The sequence below is a fragment of the Scyliorhinus canicula genome, chromosome 2 (assembly GCF_902713615.1).
Source record: "Scyliorhinus canicula chromosome 2, sScyCan1.1, whole genome shotgun sequence".
Classification (NCBI taxonomy): domain Eukaryota; kingdom Metazoa; phylum Chordata; class Chondrichthyes; order Carcharhiniformes; family Scyliorhinidae; genus Scyliorhinus; species Scyliorhinus canicula.
The window spans coordinates 166,870,364-166,884,501 of record NC_052147.1 but is presented as its reverse complement, the minus strand read 5'-3'; the positions used below and the strand labels follow the sequence as shown (position 1 = coordinate 166,884,501).

Below are 14,138 nucleotides of genomic sequence, written 5' to 3'. Positions count from 1 at the left end.
TTACTTTTCCTACCACCGAAGTCAGATTAACTTGCCTATAATTCCCAGGATGATACCTATTCCCTTTTATGAACAGGGGCATGACTTTTGCCACTCTCCAATCCCCTGGTACCACCCCTGTTGACAGTGAGGACGAAAAGGTCATTACCAACGGCTCTGCAATTTAATCTCTTGCTTCCCATAGAATCCTTGGATATATCCCGTCAAGCCCGGGGGACTTGTCTATCCTCAAGTTTTTCAAAATGCCCAACACTTCTTCCTTCCTAACAAGTATCTCCTCAAACTTACCAGTCTGTTTCACACTGTCCTCTCCAACAATATGGCCCCTCACATTCGTAAATACTGAAGAAAAGTACTCGTTCAAGACCTCTCCTATCTCTTCAGACTCAATACACAATCTCCCACTACTGTCCTTGATTGGACCTACCCTCGCTCTAGTCATTCTCATACTTCTCACATATGTGTAAAAGGCCTTGGGGTTTTCCTTGATTCTACCCGCCAAAGATATTTCATGCCCTCCCTTAGCTCTCCTAATCCCTTTCTACAATTCCCTCCTGGCTATCTTGTATCCCTCCAATGCCCTGTTGTTTCCTCAGCCTTACATAAGTATCCTTCTTCCTCTTAACAAGACATTCAATCTCTCTTGTCAACCATGGCTGCCTCACTTGACCATCTCTTCCCTGCCTGACATACATATCAAGGACACGTAGTATCTGTTCCTTGAACAAGTTCCACTTTTCAATTGTGTCCTTCCCTGACAGCCTATGTTCCCGACTTGTGCACTTCAGTTCTTGTCTGACAGCATCGTATTTACCCTTCCCCCGATTGTAAACATTGCCCTGTTGCACGCACCTATCCCTCTCCATTACTAAAGTGAAAGTCGCAGAATGGTGGTCACTATCTCCAAAATGCTCCCCCACTAACAAATCTATCACTTGCCCTGGTTCATTGCCAAGTACCAAATCCAATATGGCCTCCCCTCTTGTCGGACAATCTACATACTGTGTTAGAAAAGCTTCCTGGACACACTGCATAAACACCATCCCATCCAAACTATTTGATCTAAAGAGTTCCCACTCAATATTTGGGAAGTTGAAGTCCCTCATGAATACTACCCTGTGACTTCTGCACCTTTCCAAAATCGGGTTAGGTAAGTTTTGGCGCAGCCATTTGGGCGCGGCCGTTGTGGCGCGGCCGTTTTGGCGCCAGCCGTTTTGGCGCCAGCCGTGTTGGCGCCGGACGTTTTGGCGCCGGACGTTTTGGCCATAATAACATTTCTTTATTTGTAAATTAGCCTCAGTTGAATTGGCTGCTGGTGCGGGTCCGCTGTCACAAGTGTTTCGTTGGAAATGGTAGACGAACACCTTTATTTCGCCCTGAGATTTGGAACCTTTGTCAGAGAACATTAAACGAGGAAGACCGCACAAACAATAATGCGGAGGCAGCCCACCGTCGATTGAAATACGAACTTGGCATACATCATCCCACCATATGGAAACTAATTGATGGCCTGCGTAAAGTACAGAAAGGTAGAGATGCATATTATGAAAGGTTACTAGCCGGCCATGAACCGCCACAAAAACTAAAAAAGTATAGAGATGCAGATAAAAGAATACATGAAACTGTTCTTAAATTTGAAAACATGGATGCTATCGAGTACTTGAGGAGCCTTGCTCATAATTACCAAATGAACTAAACTAAATGAACTAATTTAAGGTTTTTAACTAAATGAACTAATTTAAGGTTTTTAATTTACAGTAAAGTTAGTTTAAAAACTTTTTAAAGCTCATCTTTTAATTTACAGTTTTAAGCTTGCTTTTAAGTCCTTCCTTCGAATGATACTGAATCTTGCAACAATTTACTTGCAACAATTTACTAGCCACAAAAACTAAAAAAAATTCTGTCGTCTACGCCCAAACGGCCGCGCCAAATTGGCTGCGCCCAATTGTCCCATGGCGCCCAAACGGCTGCGTCCAAATGGCCGCGCCAAAACGGCCGCGCCCAATTGTCCCATACCGCCAAAATCTGTTTCCCAATCTGTTCCTCCACATCTCTGCTGCTATTGGGGATCTATAGAAAACTCCCAACAAGGTGACTGCTCCTTTCCTATTTCTGACTTCAACCCATACTACCTCAGTTAGGCAGATCCTCCTCAAACTGCCTTTCTGTTATACTATCTCTAATTAGCAGTGCCCCCACCTCTTTTACCACCCTCCCGAATCTTATTGAAACATCTATAACCAGGAACTTCCAACAACCATTTCTGCCCCTCTTCTATCCATGTTTCCGTGATGGCCACCACATCGTAGTCCCAAGTACCGATCCATGCCTTAAGTTCACCCACCTTATTCCTGATGCTTCTTGCGTTGAAGTATACACACTTTAACCCATCTCCATGCCTGCAAATACTCTCCTTTGTCAGTGTTACCTTCCCCACTGCCTCATTACATGCTTTGGCGTCCTGAACATCAGCTCCCTTAATTGCTGGACTATGAATCTGGTTCCGATTCCCCTGCCAAATTGGTTTAAACCCTCCCAAAGAGTACTAGAAAACTTCCCTCCTAGGATATTTGTGCCCCTCTGGTTCAGATGCAACCCGTCCTGCCTGTACAGGTCCCACTTTCCCCAGAATGCACTCCAATTATCCAAATACTTGAAACACTCCCTGCTACACCATTCCTGCAGCCACTTGTTCAACTGCACTCTCTCCCTATTCCTAGCCTCGCTATCACATGGCACCGGCAACAAACCAGAGATGACAACTCTGTCCGTCCTGGCTTTTAACTTCCAGCCTAACTCCCTAAACTTGTTTATTACAGCCACACCCCTTTTCCTACCTACGTCGTTGATACCAATGTGCACCACGACTTCTGGCTGCTCACCCTCCCCCCTAAGGATCCTGAAGTCACAATCCGAGATGTCATGGACCCTGGCACCCGGGAGGCAACAAACCATCCGAGAGTCACGCCCGTGCCCACAGAACAGCCTGTCTGTACCTCTAACTATTGAGTCCCCTATAACTAGTGCTCTCCTAATCTCCCCCCTTCCCTTCTGAGCCCCAGAGCCGGACCTCGTGCCAGAGACCCAGTCACTGCAGCCTACCCCTGCTGGGTAATCCCCCCCCCCCCAACAGTATCCAAAGCGATATACTTATTGTTGAGAGGAACAACCACAGGGAATTCCTGCACTGACTGCTTCCTCCTCCTCCCATCTCTAACTGTTACCCAGCTACCTTTGTTCTCAGGTGTAACTTGGTCCCTGGAGCTTCAATCTATCACTCCCTCAGCTTCCCGAATGATCCTCAGTTCATCGAGCTCCAGCTCCAGGCCCCTAACACGGTCTGTGAGGAGCTGGAGATGGCTGCACTTCGTGCAGGTGAAGTCAGCAAGGACACCGGTGGTCTCCCTTACCTCAAACATTCTGCAGGAGGAACATTCCGCTGTCCTAGCTGCCATCACCTCTACTTAGTCTCCCAGCAAAAAAGAAAAAAACCGTAAATAACTTACCTGCTCACAGCACTGAGTCTTTTTTTTTAGGTTAGAGAAGGAGGGAGGGTGGGAGACACTACACGTGTAGTGTCTCGGGTTTCCTCACTGTTCAAATTTATTGGGTAATACAACCTTCCCAGGTCTCCCCACGGCCGACTTCCGGTTTCCTGCTCCGAAAAGTAAGTTAAAAATCAAAAATTCAGCTTACCTTTCATCTCTCCCCTCAAAAAATCGCTCCACTCTCTGCCTGCTCCGCTGGAAGAATGGTACTTTTCTAAAGAGTTTAGGATCTCTGCCTCCACCACCATTCGGGAAGCAAATTCCAGAAACCTAGTAACCCCTGCTTAAAAAAGTTCTTACTCATGTCAATCTTGAAAACCTAGATCAGGTCACCCCAAAGTCTTCTCTGTTCCAGTGAAAGCAACTCAAGCCTACCCAACTCTCTTCATAACGTAAATGTTCCATCCCAGGCAACATCCTGGTGAATCACCTCTGCCCCCTCTCCAGTGCAATCACATCCTTCCCACAGTGTGGCGAGCAGAATTGCACACAGTACTCCAGCTCTGGCCTCACTAAAGTTCTAGGCAACACCAACATGACCTTCCTGTGGTGATGTGCATCACTGTAAATACACAAGGGGCTAATGTAAATACATGTAGACTAGCTAGACACTAGAGGGAGCACCAGAGACATCACACACACACACTCAACCAATAGAACAGTTAGATAGGGCACAACCAATGGGCATTCACGATACACACAGAGGTGACACGACCACAGGAGGGCATTACACCAACCCATATATAAAGGACACCACACACATGATCTTCCTCTTTCCAGTGGAGACACTCAGTGAGTACAGACACAGGGTTGATTCAATATCACTCCCACCACGTGGATTGTAGCAGACTGGTTAGTCAGTCTGAGTAGCTATAGAAGGATTAACAGTAGTGTCGAACCCGAGTAATAGACGTGTAAATAGTTTAATAAATGTGTTGAAGTTATCTCCACGTCTGAACCTTCCTTTGTCAAGTGCATCAGAAGGAAGCTGCTTATGCTACGCTTAGAGCACAACAAGACATGGTACCAGAGTGAACTGTTCAAATCCATATAGCTAAAACTCAGCGTACAGTGACAACCAGCAATAATACCCAGGCGGGATGTTCGAGATCCCGGTTCCGCAGCAGCTCCAGTACCACGGAGATCTCCGCGAAAACTGGCGGGCATTCCGGAAAAGGTTTCAAATCTTCCTGGTAGCAGCCGACCTACAAGACATGGCCAATGCTGAAAAGACAGAGCTTCTGCTCACCATCACCGGTGCCAGAGCAGAAGAAATCTTTAAAACGTTCAAGTTCTCCAAAAGGCAAAACAGGAGCAACTTCCAGGCAGTCCTGGATAAATTCGGTAAATACTTTGAGGAAAACAGACTCCACACCGCAGTCCTTGCATGAACAAGAAGTGACTCCAGTGTCACAGGCCTCCACACCGAGCTCGTGGACAGACTCCACGATTGCAGAAACGCAAGTCTCCAAAGCGCAGTCCTTGCAGGAACAAGACCATGAGGGTCTAGCAACCTCCTCTGACCAAGTAGCAGCAGACTATGCAAGTTTGCCATGCTCAAGTAAACAGCAAGAAGACTATGACAGTCTATCACACACCAGTGCACAGCAGGACGACCATGACGGTCTATCATGCTCCAGTGAAGAACAAAGCGATTATGACAGTCCAAGCCCAAATGAACAACAAAGCGACTATGACGGTCCACCCACATTATCTGAGCCACAAGGAGAAGACTCTGACAGTTTACCCAGCCCAAATGAACAACAAGAAGCTACTGAAATGAAAAATGAAATGAGGCTCTATCCACTGTATGTGAGACGAGTGACGACAGCATCCCACTTCCCATGCAAGATGTGCAATGTGACAGACCTCAGCTAGTGTGTACAGAGGCACACGACAATCACTGTGAGACCACTGGTGACTCCGGTGACACCACGTTACTTCCAACCTCATTCGCTCGAACCTTTCCACAAGTCAATGCATTCCTGCATGTTCTGACTCCAGACGTGCAGCTTCAAGAAATCTCAGATGACTCCAGTGAACCTGCTATGCCTCCGGACGGGGAGCACTGACAAACTACAACTGACTCAGGTGACACAAACCAGACTCCATACGAGGAGCATCGACAAACCAACACTGACTCAGGTGAAACAGACCAGACTCCAAGTGGAGAGCAACCAAACGCCAACTCTGATTCACGTAAGCCGGACTTTTCTCCAGACAGGGAGTGCTGCAAACTCAGTGACGGCACGCTCAGGGTGACGACGATGACAGGAGATGGATCACTTGACAATTACACTGGGTCAGTAATAATAAGTAGTGGCTACAGTCCAAGAGGAATACACCAATATTCACCACAGCTATATCCTTCTAAGCCATACCCACACATTCTTTCCACACCAGCAGTGCAGTCAATGAAATGAAATGAAAATCGCTTATTGTCACAAGTAGGCTTCAAATGAAGTTATTGTGAAAAGCCCCTGACAGCTTATGCTGGACAAACCCAGTATTCAGGAATGCAGCAGCCAGCACTCTTTGCAGCATATTCTCAAACAGGCCAGCACTACGGATTGCCCACTTATGGAATCAAGACCGAAGGAGGACTACTGCAAGCACAATCTGCTCTGCAGACTGGATGCCTTAGTTACAGCCCAGGATTTGCTGCACCCCAGCCTGGCCAAATGGCATATTCCTATCAGATGCAAGGTTCTAGTTTCACACTCTCACCCGGTATTTATGCGAGGAGCAATTCTGTTTCCAATTCGTCGAACTTCAACAGTTCTCATCAGCATCACCCTTCCTACACAGCATTTGGCCAGAACCAGTATGCACAGAATTATCCAACTTCAACATATGGCACATACATGACCTCCAATGATACTGTTGATGGTACATCTTCAACGTCAACAACTTGTCACCTACAAGATGCCATCCAACATCACTATCACAAACATCGAAATAAAAGGGACCCCAAATCAGACAGTGAAGTGATTTGACCACTTCTTGGTTCCTGTGGCACAGGGACACTGATGGCATTCATAAGAACATGTCACCATCATATTCACCAACCCACCAAGATTGACATTTGTCCATGATGATTGATGATTTTTGGACTCACACAAATGATTTGTACTTATTGTTGAATCACAGTTTTCCTGACTTGTACATACCATAACTTATCTGCCTGTTTTTTTGTTCAATTTTCTTTAAGTGTACAGAAAATATGTAACATATAAAAAAGGGGGATGTGGTGATGTGCATCACTGTAAATACACAAGGGGCTAATGTAAATACATGTAGACTATCTAGACACTAGAGGGAGCACCAGAGACATCACACACACACACTCAGCTAATAGAACAGTTAGATAGGACACGACCAGTGGGCATTCACGATACACACAGAGGTGACACGACCACAGGAGGGCATTACACCAACCCATATATAAAGGACACCACACACATAATTGGCCTCTTTCCAGTGGAGACAGTCAGTGAGTACAGACACAGGGTTGATTCAATATCACTCCCACCACGTGGATTGTAGCAGACTGGTTAGTCAGTCTGGGTAGCTATAGAAGGATTAACAGTAGTGTTGAACCCGAGTAATAGAAGTGTAAATAGTTTAATAAATGTGTTGAAGTTATCTCCATGTCTGAACCTTCCTTTGTCAAGTGTACCACAAGGAAGCCGCTTATGCTACGCTTAGAGAATAACGCTTAGAGCATAACAAAAGCACTCCCTGCTTTTGTAATCTATGCCTCGATTGATAAAGGCAAGTGTCCCTTATGCCATTTTCACCAACCTATTAACCTGGAAAAACACGCCAAGATCCCTTTGTTCTTCGGAACTTCTCATGCCATTCATTGAATACTTCCTTGTCAAATTACTCGTCCAAAGTTTATCGCCTCACACTTTCCATCTGCCACTTTTCTGCCCATTTGACCATCTATATCTTCCTGTAACCCAAGACACTCAACCTCACTGTGAACCACCCAACCAATCTTTGCATCATCTGTAAACTTACTGATCCTACCCCCACATAGTCATCTATGTCATTTCGATAAATAGCAAACAATAGGGGCCCCATCACAGATCCCTGAGTTACACCACTGGACACGGACTTCCAGTCACTAAAACCGTCATCTGTCATCATCCTCTGTCTCCTACAACTGAGCCAATTTTGAATCCACCCTATCAAGTTACCCAGTATCCCATATGCATTTGCATTCTTTATAAGTCTCTTATTTGGGACTTTGTCAAAGGCTTTGCTGAAATCCACATAAATTACATCAACAACACTCCCCTCATCTACACACCTGGTCACATGCTCAGAAAATGTTATCGAGTTTGTTCGGCATGACCTCCCGCTTCCAAAGCCATGCTGACTATTCCTGATCGAACCTTGCCTCTCCAAGTGGAGGTAGATTCTCTCCTTCAGAAACCTCTCCAATAGTTTGCCAACCACTGATGTGAGACTCACTGGTCTGTAGTTCCCTAGCTTATCTCTACAACCTTTCTTAAATAATTGGACCACATTAACTGTTCTCCAGTCCTCTGGCACCTCCCCCGAGGCCACAGACAATTCAAAATTTGGATCAAAGCCTCTGCAATCTCCTCCCTTGCTTCCCACAGCATCCTGGGATACATCCAGGCCTGGAGAGTTATCCACTTTTAAGCCTGCCAACACCTCCAATACCTTGTTACTCCCTCTGATAATTTGCTCAAGAGCCATACAGTCTCTCTGCTTGATTTCTATACTATCTCCTCAATCTCTTGGTTGAAGCCAAAAATGAAGTATTCATCGAACATAGAACATACAGTGCAGAAGGAGGCCATTCGGCCCATCGAGTCTGCACCGACCCACTTAAGCCGTCATTTCCACCCTATGCCCGTAACCCAATAACCCATCGAAACTTTTTTGGTCACTAAGGGCAATTTATCATGGCTAATCCTCCTAACCCGCACGTCTTTGGACTGCGGGAGGAAACCGAAGCACCCGGAGGAAACCCACGCAGACATGGGGAGAACGTGCAAACTCCACATAGACAGTGACCCAGCGGGGAATCAAACCGAGGACCCTGGTTCTGTGAAGCAACAGTGCTAATCACTATGCTACCGTGCTGCCCACAGTAGCACAAGTGTTCATTCAACATTAAATCAATGTCCTCTGGCTCCACCCACAGATTTCCTCATTGGTCCCTAATGGGCCGTACTATTTCCTTGGTGAGCAAATCTTGGGATTTTCCCTACTTTTCCCACTCTTCGTATACCCTCTTTGCTCTCATAAGTGCTTTCTTAAGCTCCATCCTGCACTTTCTATTCTCCACTAATGTCTCCATTGATTTGCTCTCTTGTATTTGCTAAAAGCCTCTCTTTTCCTTCTCATCGTATTCTGAATGTCTCTGGACTTTTACTCCTTCCTATTACCAACCTTTTTTTCCAACTTGTCCATTTCTTTGTCCATAACACATTTAAACTGTACCATGTTGTTGCTTTCATCAAAATGTTCCTCCACCAAAACATCAACAATGCCTGGCTTCATTCCTGGTTTAGCTCACTGTGCTAAATCGCTGGCTTTTAAAGCAGACCAAGCCAGGCCAGCAGCACAGTTCAATTCCCATACCAACATCCCCGAACAGGCGCCGGAATGTGGTGACTAGGGGCTTTTCACAGTAACTTCATTGAAGCCTACTCATGACAATAAGCGATTTTCATTTAATTTCATTCCCCAGAATGAGATCCAGCACTGTACCATCCCTTGATGGACCCTCTTCATTTTGAGCTAAAAAGTTAGCATGTATACATTTTAAGACCTGCACTCCATCTAAGCCCTTAACACGGTGATGATCCCAATTAATGTTAGGAAAGTTGAAATCATCTAATATAATTACCCTATTGTAAACATGGGTAGGATTTGTCATGATACGCAGACATGCAGATAATGAAATACTGACAGGCATAGACAGGCAGCTAATGAACACAGAGAACAGGACATGACCAATGAGCAGGCAGGACACTCAGGGGTGGCATCTCACTATAAAAGGCACGAGGCACTCACACCCTGCCTCTTTCCACTGATGAACATCTACAGAGTGAGTCAAGGTGTATGTACAGTTTCACATCTCCAGCACATGGCTAAGAGCTAGTCTGGTTCAGTCAGAATAAGCACACTTAGGTGAGCAGAGAGTCGAACTCATAGAGAACTGTGCTAACTATGCTACTGGTTCAATAAATCAGATTTAACTAACTTCAAGGTCTGGAGTATCTTTTGGTTAAAGCTGCATCCAGTTGGAGCCTGCGTTATCCCAGAGTACATAACACATCAGGATTCTCTGTCCATTCGAGGCAGCGGTATTCTCCGGTCCCACTGCAGTGGAAGGAGTTTTGGCTGAGTGTCAACTTCCCTGCCCTCGCTAGCAGCGGTAGTTGAGAGAACTCACAATGGAGACTCTCGGCAATTAGAAAGAGTGAGTTTAATTTGCTTGAAAATATGTATAAATCTCAATTGCTGTAAAGGGGTATAATGGGAACAACGAGATTTTAAACTTTTGATTCACCTCATAAAGTCCAATAACGCAACAAACATTAGTAACTTTATGAATAAGTCAGCTGTATAATCAGATGGGATATACTGGCAGGATTCTTCTTTAACCGAGGTAAACCCCAGAGACAGAGAATGAATAGAGTCTTGTATGAGGTTATGTACAAGTTTCAGATGGCAAGATAGTTTGAATAGTAAGAGTTAGGGTTCCATTATATTCTTGTCTGGAACAAATGCTCAGGTAATTGAACTGCAATTAAAATAATACAGTAATTAATTTGACCAATTGTAAAGTTTCAAAGAGGACAATTCAAGATGAGGTAATAGTCACTTTGGGAGCAAAAACAGAGGTTCGCAGAGACATTCTTTGCCAGCTGTATCCCGCGTCAAGAATACTTGTTGATGAAGAGTAGGTTACATTTCCAAGGCTTGATTACTCCTCAGAAGTTGTAACTCTCTTGAATTTGAATTTGATTAATATATTGTTACAGCCAGGAAAGTGTTTAATTTAAACAGCCCTGATTTCTCCTCTCACCATCCATTGTAAACAGAAAGGTGTTTCTGATTTCTCCCTTTCCCAACATGGATAAAGGGCATATATTCCTGGTCTGGATTGTTGAATTGGTTAACGTTTCAACCATTAATAAGATAAACAGAGGCTTACAGGTTCTTTTGTTCTTTCAGACATATTTCCATCATTGGCCTGTGGCCTGGCCTTAGAAACATAACGGCCTTGATGTAAATACTGAAAATTTGATTTGTGCAGTGACAGAGCCTCCTCAGAGATAATGAGCGATTTACCCATCCACCTCCCTCTTCCAGCATATGTTGTGCTCTGTATAACCTCTCTCCACCCTGCAAGTCATGTTATTGCCATCCGGAGGGTATACTAGCCCACTCATATTTGGATGTGATTGATCTGTGTAAAAGCATTTAAGTCTGAGGAAATGTTGGGCTGAATTTAATGGAAATAAGCAGGGTCTCACCAATTGGCTGGAGAACCAGTGGAGCGCTACATTGCCTTTCTTAGGGAATGTCCGCCAATTTAAATGGCTCTTCGGCACTTATAGTTGTGGTGCCCTTACCTAAAGAAGAACTGATTTGTGCTCCAAAATCAGGAAGCAATTTGGTATCCCTCACCATGCAAATTTATGGATAGCGGGGAATACGAGGCATTCCTCAGGGAATTCAGCTGTCGGGTCGCCTACTCAAAATGGCGGCTCAAAATGGGTCAATAGGACTCATTTGCATCCACTATTGGTCATGAAATCCGATCCCGCCACCAGCAGGGGGCCAGAGCATAGCAGTCGGTTCACCGCTCAGCTCGACCCTCGATTTCGGCCTGATTTCCAATTCAATTCTTGCGTTTGATTCGGGGTTGAATTTAATGGAAATAAGCAGGATCTCACTAATTGGCTGGAGAACCAATGGAGTCCTACATTGCCATTTTTAGGGCAGATCCGTCAATTTAAATGGCTCTTCAGCATTTATAGTTTTGATCTCCTTACCTATAGAAGGACATACTTGCCACAAAGCGAGTGCAGTGGAGATTCTCTGGAATGAGCCCTGGGTTGGCGGGATTGTCCAATGAGGAGAGATTGAGGAGACTGGGCCTGTATTCTCCGAATGCTCAGAAGAATGAGAGGTGATTTCTTTGAAACTTACAAAATTCTTTGGGGGATCGCCAGGGTGGATGGAGGAAGGACATTTTCCCTGGCTAGGATGGGGAGAGGGGGAGGTGGAGTAATTATAACCAGGGAAGATAGTTGCAGAATAAGGGGTTGGCAATTTAGAATTGAGATTAAGATGATTTCTTTCACTCAGAGAGTGATGACTCTGGAATTCACTATCCTCTGAGGGCTGTGAAGTCTCAGTCATTGAATATATTCAAGAAAGAGAATGATAAATTTCTAGATATTAAAGGTATCATGGATATGGGGAAAGTGCGGGGAAATAGAGTTGAGATAGACGATCAGCCATGGAATAGATGAATGGCAGTGCAGGCTTGAGGGGTTGAATGGCCGACTTTTGCTCTGATTTCCTTTGTAACCACATGACAGGTCAAGGATCATATTGTCTGTGGTTATCAAGGTGACTGGGATTATGAATTTTAATGCATCATGTTCCTGTAATGGAGCTCCAGGATATGCAAGCAACATCTCAGAGTTTATATTATGAGGCTCTCTATGCAAATTAATCTTCTTCTGGCATACCAGAGATAAGCAGGTAGAGCGAGAACAAGAATTTTGAAGGATTTGGGATTTTTCCATAATGCAGGGTGCCATTGAGTGTATGCACATATCTCTGTGTGCATCTGATCTTAACTCTGTCAAATACTGGAGTCGGTGTAGATCAGTTGGCCGGACGGCTGGATTGTGATGCAGAGTGAGGCCAACAGCACGGGTGCAATTCCCGGCTGAGGTTATCCATGAAGCCCCGCCTTCTCAGCCTTGCCCCTTGCCTGAGGTGTGGTGATTCTCGGGTTAAATCCCCACCAATCTGCTCTTCCTCTCAAAGGAGAAAGTGGCCTAAGGTCATCTGGGACAGTACCTACTTGAACCAAAATGCTTCCACTACCTCATACGCAGTTAGTATTTGACCATAGGGAATGAACCATGTAGGATAATGCTCAATATCCTGGCAATAATCCAAATGTTGTTAATTCTGCCAAAGTCCTCAGTGCCAGACAGGCTCAGTGCCAGCCAGGTAATAAGGAGCAGGAGTAGTCTATGTGGCCCACCAAGCCTGTGTTACTATTTTATAATCTCATAGCTCCGAAAGCAATAATGTGTATCAAAGTTACAACATGCTTCACTGTGCTGTACTGTGTTCATGGACTCAGCGTTTTGTCCAACACACCTGCAGTGTTAAAGTCAAATGCAGTTGAGCCATGCTCTATGCACAATTATCCATGAGAAGAGGGAAATAGTTTTAAAGTGAGAGAATTTCAAGGTGAATTAGAAACTGCTGCATACAGAAAATACCAATCTCAGAAAATAGTTTCTAACACTTTTTTGATTCTCGTTTAGTACCTCCACCTGCACTCAGAGGGCCTGAAATTTGGCACAAATTAAGAGGCCAAAGAAAACCTGGTGGAAAATGTGACAAGTGTATCAGAGGAAGGAGCTTCATTCTCTACCGAACTTGTGCAAAAGTTAATCTAGAAATGCTCAGGTAATGTAGTGAAGAGAGAAGATTGCCCATTCCAATAGAAGCAGTCACACCTCTCTTAAATGAGAATAAATTCTCCCCTCCATAACTGTCACTGACCATTGTAGAGAATATCAGTTGGATCTTTTAACTTCAGCAAGAGTAGGCACAATAATTCATATCAATCAAAGGTTTTTTTATTATCAGGTGGCTGTTGATAAGGCAGCATTTTTGCAGTTCCATTGCTTAAATGCTTACTAGCCTGTCAGTTTCATTGAACAATGACTCCCCGCTACACTCTTGCCTTGTTGACCCTGGTGAGTTCTGTACTGCTCGGAAAATATGTGTACTGCATGTTGAAGTCAGAATCCTGGGTCAAAGACGAAATTGGATATATAAGTGGCTCTCTCGGCATCCTGGTTGGATTTCCAACATATTTCGGAAGTGGACAGACCACATTGGGTTGATGACATACCAGCATGTTGCTGTCCACATTCTGAACCAATTCAGTCTTGGCAGTTAACATTTTGTACAACCACAATGCAATTGTTGAGAAAGTAATTCAGAGAGATATAAAATATAAATGTACATTGTTTGTATGTACCAGTGAGATAGACACTCTGCAAAACATCTCAAAGACATATGTGATGAAAGATTCAGCAAGTATTTAGGCTACGTTTTCATTTATGCCTTGGGAGCCAAGCAAATAAATATTTTGATGCGATGAGGATGATTTACTGCAGAAGCATAAAGGAGTGGAAGAAATCACATAAGGACACAGTCAGCCTATCACCTGGACTGGAAGTTTTAAATCATTTACACCTTCATCACTTTACTTCCATTAATTGAGTTCCAATTCAGATTATAAGGAACTGTCATGCTTATTCTCCTTATTCC

General features: G+C 44.5%; 1 protein-coding gene across 1 annotated transcript; it reads left to right on the top strand.

Moving 5' to 3' along the window:
* The first annotated feature begins 5,815 nt into the window (after positions 1-5,815).
* On the top strand, positions 5,816-6,544 carry LOC119962291 (eyes absent homolog 4-like). The gene is made up of 2 exons (XM_038790279.1): positions 5,816-5,967; positions 6,034-6,544. Exons 1-2 carry the CDS (start codon positions 5,816-5,818, stop codon positions 6,542-6,544), a joined length of 663 nt encoding a protein of 220 aa, XP_038646207.1.
* The last annotated feature ends 7,594 nt before the right edge of the window (positions 6,545-14,138 follow it).

Coding starts and splice junctions, on each gene's coding strand:
- LOC119962291 (XM_038790279.1), top strand. CDS start 5,816: ATGACAGGAGATGGATCACTTGACAATTACACTGGGTCAGTAATAATA. Junction 5,968..6,033: donor CCAGCAGTGCAGTCAATGAA/ATGAAATGAAAA, acceptor AAAGCCCCTGAC/AGCTTATGCTGGACAAACCC.